Source organism: Gymnogyps californianus, chromosome 15, assembly GCF_018139145.2.
Source record: "Gymnogyps californianus isolate 813 chromosome 15, ASM1813914v2, whole genome shotgun sequence".
In the NCBI taxonomy this organism is placed as follows: domain Eukaryota; kingdom Metazoa; phylum Chordata; class Aves; order Accipitriformes; family Cathartidae; genus Gymnogyps; species Gymnogyps californianus.
The window spans coordinates 5,556,399-5,582,208 of record NC_059485.1 but is presented as its reverse complement, the minus strand read 5'-3'; the positions used below and the strand labels follow the sequence as shown (position 1 = coordinate 5,582,208).

The following is a 25,810-nucleotide window of genomic DNA, read 5'->3' as shown; positions in this document are numbered from 1 at the left end:
TAGAAAAGCAGAACTAACGGAAGGAAGAAGGCTGAAAACTGAACAGCAAAACAAACAGCCCAACTGCTACCATTTTTGAAAGAAAGCAAATCACAATTCTCTGTTGTTACATTCCCAAGTTGGCCACTGAAAACAAAACCAAAGACCATGGCAAGGTCTTAGTGCAGCATAGTGAATGTACAAAGAGTGTGACAAGTTAATGCTGGCTACTACTGAGGCCCATACAAGATCCCAGGTAGGCTAATTTTGGGACAGGGAGAAGGTATTTTAGAACATAGGCACGTACAGCTCCTCTAGCTTTTTTCAACGGTCCAGCTGCTACAAGCCTCAGGAGTCCCATCACATACAACACTGTCACCTTCACCTCTTCACTGGCAAAGAAAAGTGTGGTAGAGGGTGGAGAAGCATTAGCATCTCTCCCTTTTGCCATCACACAACTGGAATTACAGCAATTGTTTATGCAGCCTATAACAACTACCTGCTTCCAACTATTTATAAACTAAAAGTCAAACCACTGCAGAAACAACTGTGTTTTACATCACTGCCTCCCCTAAATTGCCTGCCCCTCAGCTGATCAAACTGCGCTGAAGCAGATGAGAAGTGCTAGCATGAAGTCAAATAGATAAGCTTGGCTCCTGATGACCAACCTCTGCACTGAAATGGGAGGCCCTGAAGCAATCTGTGCTGCCAGCTCTGTTGGGGATAGAGCAAAGAGCACATTTAATATCTTAAAGACAAAACCCACAGATTCCCCGCATGCACACATCCCTTTCTGCTATAGTAGTCTCAAACAGAGAAAAATCTCCAAGAAATATAGCACCTTCCCCATACACTTTCTTGTCAGAGAGAAGTGGTAGATCCTGCCAGCACACCCAGTACAAAAACATTTTTAAAGTTTTTAGAGACTACGAGTACAAATTCATTTGAAAATGTCACATCTTCTGTTAGTTTCCTTGAGTTACGTAGAGCAAAACTAGTTGTAAAGACATTTGATAAGCAGACAGCTAAAGATTAGATTTCTTCGTTATTCAGCAGTAGCCAAAAAGCTTTGTAATCGTTTACATGGGCATAGTTCTCAAGTTTATAAATTACTGTTATTTCTGCATCAACTTGCTTTTACTTCAACAACAACAACAAAAAAAAAAAGAGGTAAAAAGCATAGTTTTAACAAGTGTGATCTCCCCAGTATTGACAAAGTACTACTTTCCCCATTAACAGCTGCCGCTATATATGAACGTATCCGAGATTTTTTTTCTTTCTCTTCTCCAGCATCACCGCTGAACATTCAGCAACAGAAGAAAAACAAGAACACCAACATGAAAAATTGTGACAATTCAGCACTGTGATGGGTAGGCTGGCTCTCACTGAGCTCAAGCAATCACTCAACATGCCACTGGTGTGGTCTCTGAGCCGTAGACAATGCCACGCTTACTAAAACAGAGCCAGGAAAAGAAGGAAACAGTAGGCAGCATAGCTGCTTCTAAAACTTGCCATTTACCCCATCCACATGGGGAAGATAGCAAGGTTTTCCTCCATTTTCCTCTCGTCTTACAAAAAGGCTATAAATCCCTATGTCCTTCAATGAGAGTCTGACTTCGATATCCACTACACAAAAATATTAAGATGTGTTGTTTAAGTAAGATATCCAGAGTTCATCATCTATCCAATCTGACCTGCTAGAGCAATGAAGCACAGCAGACACAACTCCACCCTAACGAGCAAGGCTATTTTTGCTGCTGTGCTTGAGGATCAAAGTTTTTCCCTAAAAAGCTGTGATCCCCCAGGGGCTAAGACGACTTTGGTAACAGCTAAAATGGAAAGAAAACCCTCCACTTTCAGCATACTTAAGACTCAAGCAAACACCAAGTTCAGGGTAACAAGCACCATGCAAGCTATGTGTTAAACTAGTATCATTGACAGCACAGCAGCAAGAATGCCCTATTAAAACCTGTAACTAAATCAAGGAATTCTAATATTCATAACTTAAAAGCACCACCCTCTGGGATACTAGAGAATTTCCCCTCAAAGACTGCTCACCTCGTTGGCAGTCATGTTGCTTTTCATAATCTTGTCCACAAATTCAATCAAGCTCCAGATAAAATCTAATCAAGTTGGACAAACTGAATTGCAAGGGCTGTCTTTTCAAGTCCTTTAACAGGAAGTCAGCTCAAAGTAAACCTCTGATGTCCCAGGACTTGAGCAGGCTTATTTCATGTAGTTCATTGCTGTAGGCACCGAAGACCATCTTAGCTCCTCAAACTATTTTTAATACTCACTCTAGTGGAGCATTTGATCTCTAGACAAGCTAGGTTTAGTCTTCTGTCCTTTTTGCTCATATCCTTAGTGATTTCTCCAGGCACAAAAATGTCTCCTAGGTATAGGAAAGACCTGCTATTCACAGAACTTCATTACTATAATCTTTCCTCAACTTAAGTTTGTCCCTCTGGAAAACAGGACCATCCCTGAGAACTACTGCTAGTCTGAAGATAGCAACCATCCTAAAGCAAATATAAAAGCACCCATAGATTGCCAGGGCACAGCATTTACATTTAGGAATACCTCATCATTCACATTTAAGACATGTTGGTCACTTCAGTCTGTCCTTCAGAGACACCCTTTTTCTTCTCTTCTCCCCTCGCAACTGAAAAGACAAACTTTAAGCCATAGCCAAGATCTAGACCCTTTGGCTACTCCCTAGCAAACAGGCATTAGGAAAAGTTTACTCCCACAACAATTAAATAAGAGAAGAAGCCCTTTTATGTTTATGCACTTCAGACTAAAGCATTCAAAAGTATCAACATAAGTTATGATCTTTAAAGTAAAGCCACTCTTTTGAATATTGACCTGTATGCTGATATTGTAAGAAAAAAATAATTCAAGAGGTTCTTGGTTCTAAAGTTAACTTAAAATTTCATCCATAGAGCCCAGGAATAACAGCATAACATTTAAATACCATACGTGACCAATGTGACATTGCAAACCAACGTGATCGGGGTTAAAGCATGTCTAGCCATATACCATGCATAGCTATCATATGACTGACATTCTCTGGTTCACCAAGCATGTAGAAATCTTTATTCAGACTAATAGTTCCGATGCAGATTCAAGGCAACTCTCTCTATGAAGGGGGGGGAGGTTTGTAACCATATTAGTTACAAATGTTCCTATAACTAAAATCTTACAAGGGGAATACCACTTTTTCCCAGCATCATACTTCCATAGATAACAAGACAGCAAATGCTCCCACTAGCCAAATTCCTAACATTTCAAAAGTAATTATTTCTAAGCTACTGAACAGATAAACAGAACTAACAAGTTTCCAGCCAGCAAGCCACTCCCTATCTTCCTCTCGTTCAGCATGTGTAGCTTGGGTCATTTCCGATTTCGATTCCAGCAGGAAGAGCTATTTCAACCAGAACACAGAAATAAGATGCCCAGAAGCCCAGACTCACTGACTCTGCACTGCGTTAAAAAAGCACTTGGAAAAAAGGCTGCTGATTAAAGGAAGGGTGCTGTTATCTCCAACACACCAAACATCTGAAAGGATGTTCCCTCCCAGACACTTCAGCGTATGAAGTTCAGTTCCCTTCCTCTTTTTTTTTTGTTAAAGTCTTTATAAAACAAAAGAAACTGTTTGTTCATTTGACTGTTTATTCAGCCAGCTTCAAAATTAAAATATTCCTGCCCTGTCTCCACTCCAGGTTGGTCCCTGGTGAGTATCTCCAATATTTTACATATCAATATTTCTTTCTAGAAACTAAGCTCTAGAGAGAATGAAGTAGTGAAGAAGCTCAAGCATATTTATCACGCTTGACACTTTCTATCGGTATGCAGCACTAGAAAACAATTTCCCTGATAAATGGATGGGCCCAAACTAGTCACACAGCCCTGTATCTTGCTTTCGACCTCATTACTCTTTTAAAGAGGTACAGCTCTGCGAAGGGCTTCAAAACACAGATAGACTTGCCACAGAGGAATTTGCAGGGAAGGTGGGGACTATAGCTACATCACAGACATGCAATTGAACTCCAGGGGTCTAGTGAAGACAGTAATTTGTGTTACTGCTTGTCCAGCTGTAAAGCAGCATTACACCACCACCTTAGACACTCAATGTCAACAAAATATGGCTGCATGTGATTTCACAGGTTATGTCCAAAGCTTTAATGCACTTTGGTGAGGAGGAGATGCACACACACCACCCAATGAGCGCGTCAAATCACACATAATCTACTGCTATAGAAGTGAAAAATTGATCAGCTGCTCACGTGGCAACAAGAACAGCTCAAGACTGTTAAAGTGATGGAGAGTGTGGTCTTCAGGGCAGAGATAAACAAAGAAAGAAAAAGCTCTGAAAAGGATGGGTTGATGCTAGCACTTTAACAGGAATATTCCCTGCTCAGCTACAATTCTGCAGGTCAAAGTAACCAGAAATAAAATGCTTTTACAGACCCCTTTCACTAGTAGTACAGTGGTTTGTTCTATCAGCTTTCAGCATGGTTTCCGACTCCAAACCAGAAAGAAGCCATAAAGGGTAGGAAACAGCTAATCTATAAACCAAACCCAGAAGTGTGTTCTTTCCATGATGGTTTAAAAAAAAGCTATGGTTTAGAAAAACCTATGGGGTCACATGAATACAGAAGTCAGCCAGGAATCTTTTATTTGGCTCCTGAATTCTGCTTATTGATTCAACACCCCAAAATATTCCAAAAGGGAGATTCAACACAAAGCCTTGTGTGTCCCGCACTTTTCCACCCACCTCTCTTGGCGCTGAAGCACTATGAAGCACAGGTACTTTGTTCCTGCCCCAGGTTTATGCCAGACCAGGGTTACAACAACTCGTCCGACAAGAAGAAACAGCGTTTTACGCCTGGATCAGGTGCTCAATCTGGTTCACTGGGCAGCCATTCAAATACCCTGGCCTCTAGTTAGCAGGACTCCTCCTTTTCGCACCAGGGCTAGTTACACTATAACTTGAATCAGACATACCTCCGCGCTGGTGTTGAAACCTGTTTTCAGCCAGGTCAGTTCCTTGATTTAATCACTGAGCAGCTCCAGAGTGCAAAGTGTTCCAGCCACCATCCTAGACCATGACCTCAGGAACCACAAACTTCCACTTCAGACAGGTATGATTAAAGGGTCTGAAGCTGCAAACTTTTTTAGGGATGGAAGAGTTGCATCAATTTTAGGATTCCCCATGCAGGCCCTCAGGTTTAGGTCCCATTTACACAAACACAACGTTGAAACTAGTTTTGCACTATTTCTCCACTGAGGTCTTGCCTGAAGAGGCCTAGCAGAGACCAACATCCATGTTCACAGCCCAAATCTAATTTTAAATCATGCTCAGTACGTTAGAATACAGTACTATCGATTTTTTCTCTTGTACAGAAATATTGTCCAACAAGGCATATGCATGTATTTATTCCAAATGGGTGCTGGAAGCAGTTTCACCAATGCACACAAGTCTTAGCACTGCAGCAGTGATACAGCAGTGCCATTCCACAGGAGTTCAGGAGCAAAAAAAGTCTTTGATGCCATTAAAAAAAATAAACCGGCTTTCCAAGGCTGCAGCTCAGTGCCAAATTTTGTGCAAGACTTCTACAGAGAAGAAAAAGCTAATAAGGAGACTTGAGCACACAGCTACAGTTAATGCCAGAAAGCACTAGTCAGAACCTTGCTCCCTGTAAACACAGCTTAGCATTGCAGCTTGCGCACTCTTGCACAGCATTCACCACAACCTTCTTTGGAGATTTCTATTAACTTTTATTTACTTTTTGCTTTACTTATAATTTCACTGACAAATAATTGAGTACGTACTACCTTGGACTTCTAGGTGGTTTAGGAATCGCCAGCAACAGCATGCTCCACCCTTGCTGTTTGCAGCACAGCTACCTTCTAGTGCATTCAAACCGCGCGCACTGTTACAGAACCTGGACATCCAGTTCAGCCACAAGCAGAGGTTACCTGTGCACAGTGCATTATCACTTTCTCCTGTGCATTATGCAAGTGCAATTTCCAGTGTGCATTTCAAAGTCAGTCATGGCCTGCCTAGCAGAAGCAATTTGTGGATGTTTAGAAAAAGATCTGCCACTCTGTAGAGAAATGGACTCATTCTTCAAACATTCAGATAGCAAGTACAAACCATGCAGCAAAGTTTGGACTGCATATAACTATGGTATTTCCTGGGTTTTCAGCGTACGAACAGGCAAACCTAAAGTCAACTTGTTTGCATGGACTTCTACAATATAAAGGTGGCTTTTTTGTTGTTTTTAAACAACTTCAAAACTTCTGTCCAACTTGTAAGGAAAGCGACAGTAGTAAGTTTTTCTCTTGCACCCTTTGAGCCTAAGCACCTGCATGTTGCAAAAAAAAAGTTAAATAAAAACCCACCACCACCAAAAAACCCAAACTACACAGGACTTGAGAACACCCTGTTTTTCTGGGTTATTAAAAAGAATAGTCTTTCCAAACACAGCACAAGGGAGGAAACATTTTGTAATGCTTCACAGTTCCCAGAACAAAGAGTGACCTCTTCTAGCACTAACCCCAGTCTGTGTGCTGCAGGCTTGGACACCATCAAATCCTTCTGCAATTTACAGATGCAGAAGAGGAAGTGGTGACACTTCAGGCAGCCAAAGCTTTCCTATTAAGTCAGGGATTGAAAAATATGCAAGACAGCAAAATTATAAGTCACTCTGTCATAACTTTAGCAGGAAACACTCTGCTGTTATCGGCATTGCTTCAAGCCACCCCCGTTATGCTAATCCAGTAACTTGTGAACACTGAAGTGCCCTTGATAGAGAGGACCATTGTGAAAAAAATAAGTCCTTCAACATTTGTTTTCATAGCAGCTACATCTGGGGAAGAAATTACTGCAAAGCACCTACTTCTCAGTAGAGCACTACTTGGATCAGTTTTAGAGGCAGAAATGCAACCACCACGTGCTCTGCTGAAGCTTTTGCTACTTAGAACTTCATAGACCCATGCCTCATCCATATGTGCCACCCCACCCCAGCCCTCTGTGCTAACTGAACCATGTGTGTGTCACCTGGACACAGCCATTGAGCATGCTTCACTACTTGGGATTGCTGCTCTGAAGCTGGGTCTGGAGTACCAGTGTTAGCACTGAGATAACAGCAAACAGCTCCTCTGTAGTTATTGTCACACCTGATAACCGCAGAGAGGCAAGCCATCATCCTGACATGCCTTCATCTGGCAACGCTGTTCTTTTAGGACCACTCAATGCATGATTTACATACTGCTACTGATGCAGAGGTGCACTAAATGCCAACTTTTGTCTAGGAAAAAAGTGATCCCCACAAGCTAAAAGCAAAATTTGTGCCTTTTATAAAGGCACTGACTGCAAATTGGTTTCCCCACTTGTGATCAATTTATCCTTTGCAATCTTTCACCTTATATTTCATTGGGAAATTTAAGCCACTTTGGACACTTGTTGTTGATATGGAGACTTTCCCCATTTCTCAACCCACTAAAAGGCTATTCATCTCACCACTGCAGTTCTGCATTTTGAAAGCATCACATCCTCCCACCAACGGACAGTCTCACTGGTCAGCAGCCCTGTGCCTTTGACCTTGAAAACCTTAAACACACTGAAGGCTTCCTTCAGATAGCAGCAGCAACACTACTCACTGAGGACAAAATTATAAAGAAGTAGAAGGAAGTACATTTTCTTTCACATCCTAAATTGGCTGATAGTTCCCCCCTCACAGTGTAATCCTGAGCTATGCTTCCCACCAACCTCTTTTTCTTTTGTCTCTAGCTAGGTATACTGTAATTACTGTATATACTGTATATTTCCATGTCTTCTCAATGCTACTTTTAGATTAATAACCAGTGCTTCAGATGAACCCTTTCTGTCCACGAAGAATCACAAGCCAGAAGTACTACAGCTGAAGAGCTTAACAGGTCAAGTCCAAGGTGTTGCACAGCCACCCGATAAACGTCAAGGGAAAGGCTTCTTCACTCAAAACAGCTGCTGTGAACACCCCCCCGCCACGGCATCTGCATCTGGCACATGAGTAAGAGCAGCCGCCGGAGCAGGACTCAACAAGCTGTCACACCAGCGCCAGCTGAAGAACCAGGCTGCAGGGCTCCCTGCTCACCAGGTCCTCACGTGGCCATGTGAGGGACTTTAACTTCTAACCACAAACCAGGCTCTTCTCCAACATCTTCACAACTACTGACTAGCAGAAGAATGGCAGATTTTGGATTACAATGTCTTTCAGAAAGAAAACCCAGGAGCACAGACTTTTCACTCTGCTGTTTTGTTTTTAACCTCGCATCTGGGGTTAGAAACACAGGCCCCTGACATTCAAACTGCAAGTACGAGGAGGGATCCAGCAAAGGAAGAAGAAATCCAATGGACAACAGCCCACTGCCTTGTCCGCTTACTATTATGCACTCGTGTACTACGGCACTTTGAAGCAACACAGAGTCTGGATAGATTCCTAGCCTGAAAACTCTTGGAAAGGACTATTTAATCCAGTCCCCCGTACAACATCCAGGCCACAGCCACTGACAGCCAAGCAGCGGGCCATTCGTGCTATGAACCATCCTTGTGGTTCCTCTGACCTTTGGCTTGGCAAGCCATCCAACGTGGACCTCGTGGTGCTTTACAATGCCTTCAGTATGTTTGCAACGTCACCAAGGTTGGGCACTTCCACTAAACAACAACAACAACCACCAGCATTTACCAGTCCTCCAGGGAGTGCTTACAGAAACTTTAAAAAAAAAAAATTGGGCTATTTAAAAACAGCTGTTAAGGCTGCCACCAGATCTGCATTCTCAAGTTAGAGGTTCCCCCATGCTGAATGCAGAAATACATGATCTCACCTTTTCTGGCTGTTGTGGTTCCTGAAACACATTTTCATCAGATCTACACCAGGAACTGGTGCTAGTTACTTATTTGCTATTTGCCAAACATCTCCTGCTTTGTTTGTTTTTAATTCAGTGTCTTTCAGTTCACTACTGCGGCTGGATGGACTTTCAGCCAGCTATCTTGACTGGTGAATCACATTCCTTAGCTTTATAATAAACTTCAGTGTTAATACCTACATTTATCTTCATAGTTAACTTTGCATTTGAAAATAGCTCTTCTGAAGCACCAAGTACCTTGTTACCTGTCCAGATCAGCAATTTGCCTGTTTGGAACATTATCACAAAGCGGGATTCACCGATGTGTAAGCAGAAATCCCCTAGGCTTGTTTATGAACTCTCCCATAAAAGATGCCACAGAAGGGAGCCAGGTGGATTTTTTTGCGTTTGAGTAGTTTTATACATACTTTTAAGCCAGGTTGCACCAGACATTCAACTTGCACTTGAAATATCTCAAACATAAGATCCACCCTTCCCTACATGGAATTTTTCCTTCTACTCTTTATAGACAGGTATTTTAAGCCTCATTTGTGAACTTATTTTTAGAGAACATCCTAATCAGGAACAAAGAGAAGCAAAAACTATAAGCTCCAGTGTAGGACTCTCAATATCTCTTACTGAAGCTTATTCTCTAATCAGGTGGGGCTGGCAGACTTCACTAACTACAGGACCAGCAATAAAAATACATCCATTGCAGATTCTCTGAAGCTAAAAAGAAGAAAGCCATGGCCTCCTTAGCTCTATCACCTCTTTCGCATCACCACTAGTGATCACAATCCCTTGCCACAAACTCAGCTCAGCTCACTAAAAACACCATCAACCAGAAAAGTAGTTTGGGCAACAATACAGAGTTAGATCCGCTCCGACCAACCGCATTAGATTAGTGGGGAACACTATCTGACTCCCAACCTATAGAGAAAACTGGATCTTTGACAAGAGACTTTTCACAGCACTTAAGGGCTGGCAGCAGTTGCCTGGAATTCTTCACCCTTTTAGCAGGTGTTAAAGCTTCTGGGAAAGAGCCAAGCAGTACTTTTGACTCACTGAAGCAATCGAACCATTCGTTACATCATCCAAACACTGCAAAAAGTGAGAGCAATTCACTAGAAAGAAGTTTTGAGCAGCCCCAAGACAAGATACCCTGAAGCCACAAAGCAAATATCTGCAATAACTCTCGTGTCTTCATGTTGCTTTTTATTGAATGAAAGCAAGTGGTGCATAAACTGCAGAACAAAGTAGAGCAGAGCATCTGCTCAAACACTCTTACAAAGCATTCAGTAACTGTTCTCACTTAACTCTATGCAGCATAAAACCCACCACAATACCTCTGGCAGTAACTGTGTGCAAGTAAAGTAGCTCTCTTTCCTTTATGGGTCTGCAGAAGAATGTCACAAGACACCGTTACTCTTCACTGCAGAAGGAGCTGAAGAGAGAAGCTTTTGATTTTGCTGGTTCTTCCCATCATCGTTAACAATAAAACAGCCAGCTCAAGTTTTTAGTAAAAAGAGAAAGCAAGCTTGAATGTGTATTGAGAAAGCATTTTAATTTAACTCTACAGAGAGTACTAGTGGGAAAAAATGCAGTACTTTGTAGCAGACAAACCTTACCCTCTCCAGACTGGAGGGTAAGGGTGCTCTTGATGCGGGAGTGGAAAGAAGGAAGGCGGGAAGAGAGATGGCTAGAATATGTCCCTGGTGTCTTCAGGGTTTTAATCACATTAGCTGAGACAAGGCAGCCTGCCACACTTGCACCTTGAGATCAGCAACAGGCTCTCTGCAGGGCTTACCTCAGCTTGCTAACGACACAGATTCACCTTCTTAAGGCCTTGTTGCATTAGTTTAAGGACACACCTCATGCCACACAAGTGCATGTGTGCCCTTCCTCCTCCCCTGTTCTCCGGGTGACATGGCCCCTAGGTGCCACGCAGCACGCGAAGCAGGATGCTGCTCTCTGCACATACGTCACTATTTACCCCCCTTTGCTCCACGTTTATGAGGGTATTTACATGAGAGGATACTTCCTTCCTAAATTCTTTGTGCCCTCCATCCTTACTAGGCACCATAATCCTGTTTACGATATGCTGGTTGCTATGGAAGTGATAATATTGTCACTAGATTATAACTTCAGGTGGAAAACGTGTAAGTGAAGGAACACAAGCATGTTTTTGCATACATTTAAAGACACGATAGTGCAATCCACATGTAGTGACTAGGAGCTTTAACAGTAACTTCCAGATGCAGAATATGACCACGAGGAATAGCATGGCATCAAGTTTTCATTTGGTTTTCTCCTAAAAATCAGATTTTTCATCTTCCTGTCACTGGCTCCCACTATTTAATTTTACACAGTGCCCTGCAGCTGAACAGTACAGTCCCAGCCACTTTCCCAGGTCCCTGAAAATTTTTCTGCACTCAAAACACTATCTCCTTAGTCCAAAGATCAGGGTGAAAGAAGTGACAAGATCATATAACCAAGCTCCACAACTGTAACTGCCCTTTTGTTGATTACTGTCTTTTACAGAGCAAGGATTCAGAGAGCAGAAGCAAGAGAGACAGACAGTCTCAGATCTGACACGCTCGGTGAGACGCATGACTAACCCAGCTTGAGCTAGCAGAGCAGGACAGCGTACGTGCCTGGAATACATAAGCCCACTTGGAAGCCTGTTTACCAGGGGCACAAGCATAGGGGGTTATCTGGGTGCTGCCTGGAAGTTAAATACATGACAGCTAAGAGTGCAGCATAAATAGCCCAAAGACCCCATTCCTTGCAAGCAGCTGGGAATCAAACAACACTTTCCTACCAAGACCCCACTGAGCAGCACTGGAGGAGCTTTAGATCTTTAAAGCCAGGATTGTACAAGGAGCCAGCACCTCAAGTGCAGCATTGATGCTCACATGCAGTGGCTAGCACCCTTCCCCCAACTGATGGTATGTATGTATCTATGTATGCATGCCTGCCTCTGAAGTCTTCCTGGCCTATAGCAGAGTTTCAGCCATCAGGACACTTACGTAGATCAGGTGATACAGAAATACTGTATTAGAACCCAAAGAGCCATTGCACAATCCAAACCACAGCTGCACCAAGAACAATATTCTTATCCCAGTATAGTTAATGTTTTGACTACAAGAAGAACATATAGCTTGCAGTTAACATCAAACTTTGCACCATGTAATACTTCCTTACTGCAGCATTAGACAACGCTGTGGTTGTTTCACATGTGTCCTGTTCTAACAGAAAAAATACTCCTCACTGAGAATAAAGCTGAGGACTACATTGTAGTTTCCAGAAGCTCTCAGCCCTGTTTACAGTTAGCCTATGTTCATAGCACATGGGAGAGACCGCACACTGACCAAGGTCTGAGTACAGCTACACAGAAAACACTCAGGATCTCTGTTTTCTCAGGAGAAGTGACCAGTGACTTGTCAGAGGGCAATAGCATGTCAAAGGCTAGTTGAGTACATCCCCAAGGATGAAAGTCTTGTAGGACTAGTTTTAGTATCAAAGAAGTGGTGGTGTATGTGTTTGTGAATAGGAAGTAAAGAACTAAATCGCTGGTGGATCCCATCTGAAGGCACAAGTGTGAGAAAGAAAACTCAGCATTCACTACATCAGACATCAAGCAGCAAATCTCACTTTGGAAGGGAAAAGAAACACAGACATGCCTGGTTTGAACTTGAACCTTGAGGAGCATTCAAGACCTATCCTTGAAACTGGTTCTTTCTCAGGAACCTTATATTTCATTTATTGCATCAAATAATCAAGATCGCTCTTACAGCACAAGTAAACCAAACCTAATAAGTTAGTGCTGAATGTCCTGCCCATAGGTTATACCTGCAGAACTACATTTCACCTGTTGGATACGCCACTGCTGTGGTACAGGAGGCACGTCTCCTCCCAGGCCACAGCGTAGCTGACATCAGCAGATGATTCAGATCTACCCACCAAACAAACTTGGATCTGCAGTCCTCTTCAGCACTGGGAACACATTAAGAGGTGGGTCAATCACAGGCAGAAGACGCAATAGCTAGCAAAGAGCTATTAAATGTATTTAGGAGCAGTAATAAGACAAGCAGCAGTCTCTCAGAGCAACATTTTCTTGATAACAAAATTAACAGCAATGAAATACTATAGCAGCGAACTGCATTTTAATAGCTGCAACAAAACCCACACAAACACCAAAAAGGTTGAAAGGACACTGGAGTGAGACACACATGTGACCCAGCAAGCAGTCACCCCACTAAGAATTTCAGACTTAATATACAAGTACACAGACAAGAAGAATTAACACGCCAAGGGGGGATTAGTGTAACAAGATCCCCATACCTTCTCATCATCTTCTGCTGGGAGAGGAGGCAAGTTCACAGCTTGTCCCTTCCTCCTTCTCCCATAACCTCCACATCGCCCAAGGCGAAAGCTAAGCTGCACTAATAAAAACAGCAGAGCTAGCGTAAACTGTCCAACCTTGTTATTTACACCTCAGCAGAACGCTCCCAGCATCTACTATCACTCACACTGCTTCTCCAAGAGTCACCTGCTAACGCATAGGTGTTGGCAGCACGCCCCAGAGCACCACTTGTCCACGCGGAGAATTTTGTCAACAGCACTGGACATATTTTAATTTCATTACCTTTAGTTTACCCTTTAATATTAAAGCATTTAAAATGCTTTTGAAGACCTTGTGTTTGAAGAGATTTTAACTTGCAGCAGGTCAAGCTGAAAATGCTTGAAAAACAACCCCTGCAGTGATCAAGATGTTCACTGTTAGAGCACTCAACCTGCCCCAGAACATGGTCTTCGAGACCAGCTAAGAACTTTACCAGGATCTTTACCTGGTTGTACTTGTGAGAATGAAAGGCTATTTTAACCTTGTAAATTTGTTACTCCCACTAATTTGTCTACTCAGGTTGATTCAATATCTGTTGTCTAACCCATAAGAATTTTGGATATATACATATATAAGGAACAGCCAGTGATCCGGCATATTTGATCTCAGAGACCAGGGATGAAACCCTGTCCTACTCAAGCTCTATGCACTACGCAGTCTCGTAAGCCGACAGTAACTCAGACTGTGTGGGGAGAGGACGAGAAGGACAAGCAGAAGGCATCGGTCACATTTTGGAACACTTAAGAGGCACACAGGAAGCGTCGTACAGTGATTTCAAAATAGCACTCTCATCCAAAGTAAAGATTTCTGTTTAGCTACAGGAGAAGTGTCAAGCAAATCATTCCATCCTCACTGGATGTGCTATCTGTGCTTTCCACTAAATCCAGACAGAAAAAGACCCAAAACACAGCTGATCCATTTTTTCCTGCCACCTACTACAACTGAAGCGGTTTCCCTCTTAAGGGAGCATGAACATTAATACTTGCCATTGACTAGAAGTACCTCTAATCTAGTCTTGTGCAATACCTCTCATTTACTGAAGTCCAAGGTATTCAGTCTAACCTTACTCAAGTTCAAATGCTAAGGAAAAATGCAAGCAAACCTATCTTTTTAATCGTATCTGTCCAAGCCCAGTAACAGCCAGCTATCTCTGACCCCAGCCTTTTCCTAGGTCTGTGCCTTTCGATATTGCTTGCACTTGACAGCCTGTCAGTCCAAAGCTAAATGGAGATCATGTTTTCAGTTACCATTGCATTAGCAGTGATCATAGCTACAAGTAGAGTTGCAATAGAGTAGAAATAACAAGTCCTTCCCTGAAGTCCTTTCAGTCTTCCCTCTAGTTCTCCTTCTGGGGGGGGTGTGGGGTGTGTGGAAGGCACAAGTATTTCAAAGATACCAGAAGTAGCACAAACTTCTCTCACAAGACCCTAGTCATCTGTTGCCGGGGTCACCCACACAAATTAGTTCTAAAAATTACCTTCCTTCATATTTCAGAAACAAGAAGAGATTACAAAATAATGGAAGTTTACTATTGATCTTTTTTTCCCCCCACAGAAGACTCAAAAAAAGTACCTGGTACTTTTTGTTGTAACACACTTGGCCATTCCTTAGGTTCCAAACCGCAAAACAGGCACTGTTTGCAAAGTCTGCAACTGCTCCTGTTACACCCTTACTCCAAAAGCAAAATTCCCTCAGGTGCTAAAGTTTTAAGAAGAGATGTTTGCGTAACTTTTCATTAGATTCTCCTTCCTCTTTTCCCTCCTTGAAAGCTACATTATTACACCTCCCAAGGAAAAAAAGTATTTATAAGCCGGACAACTCCACCCTTTCCTCTTAGTTCAACACCACGAGGCAAAATTCAGCCAGAGGTCAGCCCCTATGCACTCTCAGCTACTTCCTTCATTTCTATGCCCTTCCACGTTCCTCACCAAAAACCAAACCGAGTAAGAGCTCACCACATCTGCATTTGCCAAAAATCCATCACTTCTGCAATTGATGCAGCACAGCTTATTACAGCTGCAAACGTTCCAAGGCTCTGATAATTATAAGCCCATGGCTGGGTGTCTAATTAAAGAAGGAATGAATTAATGAGTTTTACCAAAGGCTTTTGAGTCACCAACATAATTCTCACCCTTAATCGGCAGCAGGACACTCAAAGGAGAGCGTGAGCAGGATCAAGAGCAGAGAGGGGGGATAAACCACCCCCCATCACGTTCCTCTCCAACATGTCACTGTCATTCAGACCCCGACACCCAGATCAAACCCAGCAGGAAAACGCCTGGGCCTTTTGGACAGCTGAATACAAAAACGCTTCCTGAAGCTGCCACAAAGCACACACCAGCCTTTGAATGCCGAGAAGCGGTGAGATGCCGGGCGAGAGGCTCTGCAGAGCGCTGACTCCACCGCTTTCATTCATCCACAGCCCCAGCCCCCACCCAGCGCCAACAATTACAGTTCAGTCTCAGGCTCCCAAGGAGGCAGAAATTGAAAACACATTTTCATTGAAGCACAGCTTGAATTTCATGAATTCCATTACTCTCTACTTTCTCAGCATTTCCTGGAGTGAATACTGTAAAACAAGGGAGAAATGGGGCAGGGGGGCCATATGCGAGGCAGCAATCATATGCCACCCCTCTGGCCATGCCAGTCTGAGAAGAGACTACAGAGGCACTTGCAGCGAGGATGCGACATAAAGGAGGACTATTCCTAAACTGAAGAAAATAAGTATATGCTAAACGTAAGTTTAGGGAGGAAGGAAAGTAACAAACTGCCAGAGGCCTCAAAACAGTAACATCATCCGTTACAACCAGCATTTGAATAGCAAGGCTACAGGCACAGCCCAGATGCAAAGCATTACAATTTCAGCAATGCAACAGAAAGCATCTCTTTGGTAGACTGAAGAAATCTTAGCTACTATAGCAAGTATCAAAATTACCAGTTTATCAGCTACAGGAACTTGAGCACGCTGTTAAACTGTGAGAAAGCTTACCCCCAAAAAAAGCATGAAGTATGGTGAGGTCATACTCTGCCCACCACATTATTCAGAAACCTACTATTCAACACTAAAGCAATTACAGTCATCAGAGAAAACAGGCAGCACCAAGCAATGGGTCATTTTTTCCACACATACAGTTGTAACCCAATCAACTTTGGGATTATTCAGGTTTGCTAATTAACACCCTATGGATAGCTTTGATACCATTACCAATACTCTTAATGGTTCCTTCACCGACACCCTCTTCCCTCTCTCCCTGCCAGCTTGGGCCTTATCGTAAGGAGCATTACATCATCTACTGCACTGAATCCTCCTTGTAACAGACACTATTATGCAACTGAAGTGCCTCCATTTGGATTTTGGCGTTATTTTGAACTTCAGTGTTGAATAGAAGGCTTGTTTAAATTCCCTGCATGAAGAGCAGCATTTTATAGACTGAAAAGGGTGTCCATGCACAGACACCAACACTGGCATAACAACGCGTCTGAATGTGTTATACATTTGTGAAACATCCATTCCCCACATTCCTGTTTCCCCTTGTCCAGGAATAAATCTGGCATTGTTAGGACTGATTAGCAATATCTTTCATCCCTAATCTCACACTACAAAGGACTTTCATGCATATGCACGTGCAGCACCATTCTGAGATGTATCAGCCAGAAAAAGCATTTAGCACTGACCAAGGAAATCACAGTCTGAGGGTGCAGCTCCAGTTTAAGTGAGGGTGAGGGGGAGTGTCAGATCTTTCCCCTGGCTGGTTTCAATGCTGCTCTTACTATTGACCAAAAAATGCTCATTTGTTAAAATAATAACTTCAAAGAAGTCTGGCACACATTACATCTGCTGAAACAAGCAATCTGATAACCATGTGAAAGCACACATTATTATAAATGTTACCCTCATATCCTAGGGCTTAGAGAAGGGAATTGGTACAAGTATCATGACTGAGTTACACCAACTGCTGTGTCCATGTATTGCATGCTAACCTACTTTTTTTTTTTCCCCAAGAGAATAGCCTTGCAGCCTAAAGCACACAAATGACTACTTTGCAAGAACATGCACATTCGTGGCTTACCAAACCCTAAAGCTCAAAATTATAAGATCAGACTCAAAAACTACAAGTGGCTCATTACCCAGAAATCTAAAAAAAAAAAAAAGTTTGACATCAAAGCCTTTGCAGCATGAAAGTGCATTGTGTTTTGTTCTTTCCTAGTTCATCTAATATAAAAAAAAAGAAAAAAAGAAATGGCATCAGCATGGCACTGCCCCACAATGACTATTCACTAGATAGCTGCAGACCCTTTCACCATGCAGCAACAGTTATTTCTGGTTTGAAGATAAGTGTAACCAATTCCTAGTTTTTCACCACTGCAATACAACCAACAGTCTCAGCCACCCCTTGAAGTGGAGCAAAGGGAAGGATTCCTAACAGTGATGGCTTTTTCCTTTTTTTAGACTGTCATCTGAGTGCATCCCCAGGACTAAAAATCTTGCATGAACTTAATCCTCCTTGATTTTAGCTCACCTGTCTTGTTAATCATCATTGTCAGCTAAAACAAAGAACTGGTAGGATGACATACCCAGAAAGTACAGACAGCCTTGCTGAGAGAGGAGCAGGGTTACCGGGTTCTGTTTTTATTATTATTAGAGACAACTCTTCAGCATATATCAATATGTCCCCGAGTATTTTGAGTCTTATCCATGTCTTAAAAGCAAGAATTAAAGTTCAGTACAGAAGGTAATCCTGGTATGTTCCAAAGTTACTCAAGTCTCATCTGAATCTTAGAACAAATAAATTCCCAGACATCACGTCCCTTCCCCCAGCTACGGGAATTACATTCAGTTGAAAACAAGCCAAGTTCTCCTACCCACTCAAGGGGAATGGGAAATCTCAATGTAACTGGTGGAAAGTTTACTACTAAAAGATAAAACAGAAACAAGAGGAGAACTGACAGTCATCAAGAGGTTAGTTGTAAACGAGATGCTGACTCCCCTCCATCTCAAGAAAATTAAGAGTGAGTACCATCTTACTCAGTGCTTGCTTGCAGCCACCCAAGTATATTCACTTGACATCAAAGAACGTAAAAGAATGACTTCAGGAGAAGTGTTAACCATCACTGCTTAGTCTTCAGCATACTGATCCTTACAGGTACAGAAGTGTCCCCAGAAAGGAGTCACACAGAGCTGACTGGGCAAGCTCTGCCACAACAAACTCTTACCACATCAAGACAAATAGCATGAACCATCGATTCTGGACTTCACTCTTTCCATCAGTAAGTGTGCTGGTGGGGGAGAAGAAGAGATGTAAAATTAGCCTTGTCCTGGAAGGAAAAGGAGAAAAAAAGAATAAAAAAAAGAAGAAAGAGAAATGCCAAGGGATTGGAGGGTGCTTGCCCCTCCAACTGTCTGTTCTGAAGACACGTATGTCAAGAAACCTGATGTGACAAAGGCCCATAACTTTTGTCTATCTCATTCTCAATAGACAGATTTTTGTTTACAGGTTCAAAAACAAATCTAATCCCAAAATACAAGTGGTCAAGAAGACTTGTGGCACAGCTCCTTAATCCACATTCAAAGCCTTGTGATTAAGTCAGAGGAAAGCACCTGACTTCCCACCCTTAATCTCCAGAGTCATGCCTAATGGGATATGTTCTTCTGGGTGAGAATTTCTCACTTTCCCTAATAATGAAAAATAAGGAGCTCTAAAAATGCACACCAACATCTGCTTGAAGCACTGCTTGTTTTATTGGATCAACATTTAAACAAAGGCTTTTTGTTAACCTGAAGAGTGTGGATTTTCCTCTGCTCAAAAAGGCATTAAGAATTGAGGGAAAGGAAAAGAAAAAAAAACCCAACACAACAGGGAAGAGATTGTAAGACTGAACTGATTTTGATTAGTCCTTTCTCCAGAATGCTAGTGATCAGGTTTTGCAGCTGGACACCAAGATAAGCTTCCTAAGTAGCTATATCATTTTAGTGGCAAACTGAAGGTTAGAGACCCTCTTCTGCATCTTCAGTTCCTCTTTAGACTCCCTTTTTCCAAAGCAAATGCAAAACGTAAGGTTCTTGAATGTCAGCTCCTCCAAACTGATAAACACTTGTGTGCATACAGGTAAGTGCAATATATAGGCAGTGCTCAGAGGAGGTGGATGCATTAGCCAAGATTTGCTTCATGAGTACTTAAATCCAGACCAGGAGACATAAGCTGTTACACTCATGTAGAAAAAAAATAGAAGATTTTCAAGAGGACAAATGTTGTCTTGGTGCAGAAGTGCCAAGGTGCCAGTGGCTGGCCACCACCTAACCAGACTAATGCTTTTAACTCTGGTTCTACTCTTCCAGCTAAGACCAGCATGATACCTTCAGAGCACCACATGCTGCACAGAGGTCTCCTAAGACTGGGAAGCTCACCAGGCCTGGCAAAAACATCTTGTCTGTGCAGGATTAATACTTTTAGGATTCTACCCAGATGAAGCAACCATGGTTTACATCTTTGCACACTCACTCGCATCTCCTTCCCTCCTCCCCCCACAACGTGTTTCACATTTCTCCAAGTCACCTTTTACCCTTCTGTGTGTACTTTGGTCTGCTAAAACCATACATTCAGAACAGCTACTTTTTTTTTTACTAGAGTAAGGTAATCTACAGTCAGGGTTTCCAGAAACTGTCAGTTCTCAGGAGACCATCTGAAAATGCAGCAGCACAGCATGGGTCAGCAAAAAAGTAAGGCTGCAGACAGAAAGCTGGCAAAGGTTGACTTTTTTCCTGTCTGTATACCATATGCTGCTGCATGACTGGATGTACGGTCAACAGAAACCATTGTATGTCTACCTTTGGTAAAAATCAGCCATCAAAAATTGTCTTGATTCTACATTTTTGGTTATTCATTACGCTGCAGTTCCCTAGTAAAGGCTCTTCCAGATCAAACAGAGAATAGAGGAGTCAGACTACAGCACCAGTTTGCTGATAGGCGGTATTACTGCATGGTTACTCATGCAACTGAGACTGATGAGTAAAGGGAAGAGGGGATTTACCATCAGTTCTTAAAAACCTAAAAGCAACTTCAATTTAATTAGAAAACATTGGATTCTACTAACCGGCATCACCTAACCTTTCTGGAAATACAAGCAAACTAGTGCTACAGCAGGATAGCTGATCAGAACTTGGAAGTGGGCCATCTATTCTTGAAAGAAACCTTCAGTCTAACCCCTTTAAGAAAGGCACATTACCCTCTGACTTTGAGCCAACTAGACAAAAACACGTCATCCAACTTGACTAATACACATGTTTCCAATTTACAGAAAGACTCTTGGTTTCAGAATTGAAATAAGACGCCAGTACAGTAGAGGAAGTTCTAAAACAATCTCTCTAATCTAAGTTTTTTGGCAGTTTAGGCTCCATCATGTTTCTCCAGCCAAGAAATAATTCCAAAGACGACATTAGCTGTTATGCGTAGGGAAACAGCCTCACAGAGCCAGAAAGTACCTGACAGAATTAATTCCTTGCTGAACCTTTGCCTACAGGTTCAAACACACATGCCTTGGATTAGAGTCTACAAGCCAAAAAAAAGGAAAGTATCATTGGGCTTACACAGCACCTTTCACTGCTGGATCCCCCCTCAACACACATACAGTAGTAGAAAAAGAATGTTACAACACAAAAGCACTGACAGATGTATGATAGGAAATTCCTGGGTGACAACACTAAAGAGACCATCTCAAAACCAAGGACTAGAGCATATCCCTGTTCTTATCAATGCTTCCTTTAGCATGGTTCTCCATCTTAATTGGTGTGAATCAATCATCCAGTCTTTTTCCAAAGCACATACAGTTGCCACTACAACTACTACCCATGCATTTGCAGTTCTGACTCTTGCAGAAAAAGCACGAGTGGTACAAGGAAAGAGTTTCAAAGATGCTGGAGAATTTTGCTTTGTTCTAGCCTGATTCACGCATAACCTATGCATTTACACAGATTCAGGTCAACATTGCCATTTTCCAGCAATTAAGAAAAGGCAGAAATTCAAATCAAGGTGCTCTGTAGCTTAGCTTTTACAGCCTCTTTTCTTCTTCACTGTTTATAGTACACTTCTCAGCACACAGTGAGACTTAAGACCTACAATAAAGTGTTGTAGGCTCCTTTTCTGTCAGTACCAAAGACACCCTGTCTCAAGCACATATCCTGTTAGCTGTTGTTGTGCTGTTATTAAAAAGCTATTCAGCTTTCCTACTTCCTTCCAGCATGTAACCTCCACGCTACCTCAAGGCTCTTAACCAACTCTACCCTGAGAAATACAGTGAATTCAATGCCATGCAACTAAGTAAGCCACAAGCAGAAGTACTTACATTACTAAACAGATTAAACTAGTGACAGCAGCAGTCTCAGGACCATCTTACCGGTCCAATTAACTGAATTGGAAAGTAAGTGGACAGTACTGGCAAGATCATCACCATTTGTTCAGCAGCAAAAGGCATGGAGACCAGAACTGGTATTAGCATGATCTTGTCAGAAGGAACAGGAGCTTTGCTCCATTTTTACATTCCCTTCACTCCAGAGTTTGTGACTCACTACACAATGAAAAGGCTTTGCAGAACACTGCAGTATGACTCAGATGAGAATACAGCCAGAACAAAACTGTTCATATCAAGATATCTTCAACTCCAATGATTCATGGGAGGATTAGGAAAAGAACTGGTCTGATAAGATCCTCTATAGAGATGACTCAATGGAGCAAGTCCTGCAAGCAGTGCATGAAGGCAGCTCTGACAGGACTCACCAGCATGCCAAACCCCCTGGAGAAGAAGGATCACGACCCCAGCTCATTCTACATGGAAGCTCACCTCCATTCCCCCAGAAAAAGGAAACAACTAGTTGTACTGCTGTCCACAGCTTCTCATGATGGAAGCGAACATCTGAAGGACATAAGTATACACATACATTTTTAAACAATCTAGTCCAGAGGGGAAGGATCTGTTCTGCTCTTCCACACTTGCACACACTGTTCTAATCTAATGCAACAAGATACACTGTAGGAGAAGATAAGAATTAAGTAATACCAAGAGAGAGCATTTTAGAGACTGACTCAGGTGAAGAAGGTACACAGCCAAAACCTGCAGCTGCATTGATCTCAGCCCTTGGCAACAACATTGCCACAAGTATTTCTCATGCTCTCAGACAAAAGGAGGAAGCCCCTGTAGGTTGGTACACAATGGATGCAGCCGCCTTGAGACAGGCCGGTGCACAGTGGGTGTCCCTCCTGCTCTGACGAAAGGGACTACACGGGACAGAACAGCATAACTAGCCATTAGATCTACATCCTTCTAGATATTCCCCATCATCTAGGGTCCCAGAAGACACAACAAAGACCCAAACTTCAAAGACGGGCACTATGTGCTTATCTACGAGCTACACGCACTTCAGAGAGGTTTCAGGGGACAATAGCTTGTCTGCTGCTTCAGTGGAATAGTGGCTTGCGCATTACAGTAATCCTTGCTAGGTAGAAGTGGAAAGACTGTTAAATCAGCAGCCTCCTCACCTGCAGGAGCACATGGCACTGCAACAAGTGACATGACAACATTCAAATCCAAACCACTGTATTTCACTTTTGGTTGAAGTGGGATGTTCAGTTGATGCACAAGTTCAAAGCCTATCATCAAAACACGACTACAAAAAAAAAAGGTAGGTCTTTAAGAGGTTACTAAAGAAAACAGTTTTATAAGAAAAGCAATGTTTCCCTTGGTCATGGGTTGGGAAATCTTTTCTAGAGAAGCAGTGAAGAATCAGAAAGGATACATTGCTTCCTTCCTCATAACAAATCAGAATGAGAATGGACACTGAGCCCTGCTGTACGCCAATTTATGACAACAGTCTAGCTACTCGACAACTTGAAGTCATGGAAACTTAAAGGTATTTTCAGTTTAGTAAAGGTAATCATTCCTTACTACAGCTAGGGACACTCTGCCCTCTCCCATCCCCCTAAACTCCCAGCTAGCATCCCCTACTGACCTCTCTTCAGCCACAGGAGAACTCACATGCAGTGTGCAGTTTAACAGTTTATACTTAAGAATCGGGGTATCAAGCACTAATGGAATAGAAAACAAAAAGTACACACATTTGTGCCAATGAGACCTACAAAGAAAATAAAAATATGCAGAATTTAAATTAAAAAAATGGACTTTCTTATTTTCAGGACATATACGATCTTACCTGCTAAATACGAAAAGTTCCTAAAGAAAAGGGAAGACTATGCCAGCATAGGCTGCAAACAGAGCAAGAGATGAAAATTCGTAACAAAGCTAATAGAAAAAGCTAGAATTCAAACCAAAAGGCCTTCAGAACAATTTAAAGCATGAGAGAGCATTTAGCATTACAGTTGCCACTCCTGGATTAAGTTTCCCTGTTTCACTGCATTAGAATTAATCTACGTGGCTACGAACTCGAGAGTCAACTTGCAGAGCCACAGCAGCTTCGTTATATAACCGGCAACACCGATAACACGGGCTGCGTTACTGGAGCCTGCTTGCTATCCCTCACCAACGCCGAAACCAGCAAAGCTGCTGCTACTCAAATCATTCTCTTGATGACAGACGCTTCAGTAATCCAGACATTTGGGTTTGGATTTGATAAGATGTTTTCTTGCGAGCTGATGTTAAGACTTAAAAGGCCATCTATGCTGTGCAAGAAGTCCTTAATATCACCAAGGGAGGGAAGGCAACTACACAGGAGGAAAACAGCAGAGGGCTTTAAGTCAGAACACGATTACTGTGGAAAAATTATCTGACAAATGATCACAACCCCAGATTGTTGCAAGGAACCTTTTTAAGCAATTTAAGTGAAAAACAGTACATCTGCTGTCTATTCAAAGGTCAACGAGTGCTTGCTTCATGATAACACACTCCCAAGAACATCTTTCCATGAACTCTTAACTTCTGATCTTCAGCATCTCATATCGCTTGTTTTAAAGGCAGCTACCCTCTGAGGTCATGGAAATACAGTTAAGCTGCTGTGCAGCGTTACATCTGTCTGTGGCCATCTTGAACTCTGCTAAGCCAAGGGAACTAAAACAAATTAACAAATTGAAGCCCCAAATACAAAAGTTGGGTCAAAAGTCTGTTTTGTTTACTGGTTTAAAGATGTTTCTTCATATCCACCCATTGCTGTTTAAACACATCTCTCACATTTTGCTCTAGCTTCAGCCCACAGATCTGTTCATCTGTTTAAAACAAAAAGCCAAAACATACTGCTTTCTCAAGTATTTCTAATATCTTTTACTTCTAGGATACACGAGAACCATTTAGATGCCCTAGCCTTTCTGCCTGTGTGCATGATAGCAGGCTGCGTATATAGGACGCTGCAAGTATGTTCAGGAAAGCAAAATGGTGTTTTCAAAACCAGAGACCGTGTCAAAACGAGGCAGCAGAGTCACTGCAGCTCTGTTCCAAGATGACAGCAGAGAACACAGATGTTAGAGCACACAGATTCACTCCACAATCATTTTAATTACATGCCTAGCCAACCAAGCACAGCATACAGGCTAAGCAGCATTAAAAAAAAAAAAAAAAAAAGCGGCACACAAGTATTCTGCGAGCATCTTCCCGTGCACTTGATGCTAACGCCACTCTCATGCATTAAGTCATCTGTTTTCCAGCAGGCAGTTAGTCGGTTTTGGAAAGGCACTGCTGGCCTCTCTGCAGGTCGCAGCAGTGCGGGGCTGGCGGGACCGATGACGAGCAGTCAGCGCTGCCTGCCCAGGGCAGTGCGGTTATCATCGGCGATGAGCGGTTATGATCCGGCCAGGGGCATCGGGACGGTGCCTTTGCCTGGACAGCGCAGCTTGCGGCAGCACAGGGACCTGGCGAGGGCACTTGGCCAGAGCTGCCTCCTGCCTCCCCTTCCAGGGGGCCATTTCACCTTCTCCCAAGAAGAACTTGGGCTTCCAGCAAGCTGGAAGCAGCTCGGGGCTCCTGCTCATCCCGCCGGGGGGTAACGGCCTCCTGCCCCCGGCCCAGGCCGGTAAGACCCCCCGCATCCCAGCCTGCCCCGACCCAGCAGGGAGGCAGCCCCCCACCTGCCCCTCGTGGGGTGGGCACACACCGCACGGAACAGGGCAGACATGGCACCCACGCATACCCACCCGAGGAGCCTCAGCCAGGGCCGGGCCGCCCCCCCCCTCCTCCTCACGCCCCAGGCGGGCCGAGCCCCCTCCGCCCCGCACAGCCCACGGGTGTACAAACACCCCCGGCCCGGGCTGCGAGGGGCCCCCACGCGGGCCACAGCCTCCCCCCCCACGCACACACACAGAGACCCCGCGCGGGGACCCACCTGCTGGTACTCGGCGTCGTGCGGTCGGAAGTCGGCGGCGGTGAGCTCCCAGCGCAGGCTGAGGTGCGGCAGGCGGTGCAGCAGGCTCACCCACCAGGGCGGCGAGTAGCTGACGCCCGCCATGCCCGCCGCGCCGCCTCACCCCGACCCGCCGGCCATGGAGCGCCGCTGACTCGCTCGGCTGCCTCCCTCCTTCCCGCTTCACCCGCGCCCCGGCC

At 43.4% G+C, this 25,810-nt stretch overlaps 1 protein-coding gene across 2 annotated transcripts in view; it reads right to left on the bottom strand.

Moving 5' to 3' along the window:
• The window catches only part of TTYH3 (tweety family member 3), an 80,027-nt gene extending 54,217 nt beyond the window's left edge, over positions 1-25,810 (bottom strand). The window contains exon 1 of one of the 2 annotated variants that reach the window (XM_050905814.1): positions 25,593-25,810. In XM_050905814.1, coding sequence (XP_050761771.1) covers positions 25,593-25,715 — 123 coding nt within the window. In that variant the 5' untranslated portion in view covers positions 25,716-25,810. The remainder of the gene's footprint in view (positions 1-25,592) is intronic. The other variant, XM_050905815.1, reaches the window with a different exon arrangement.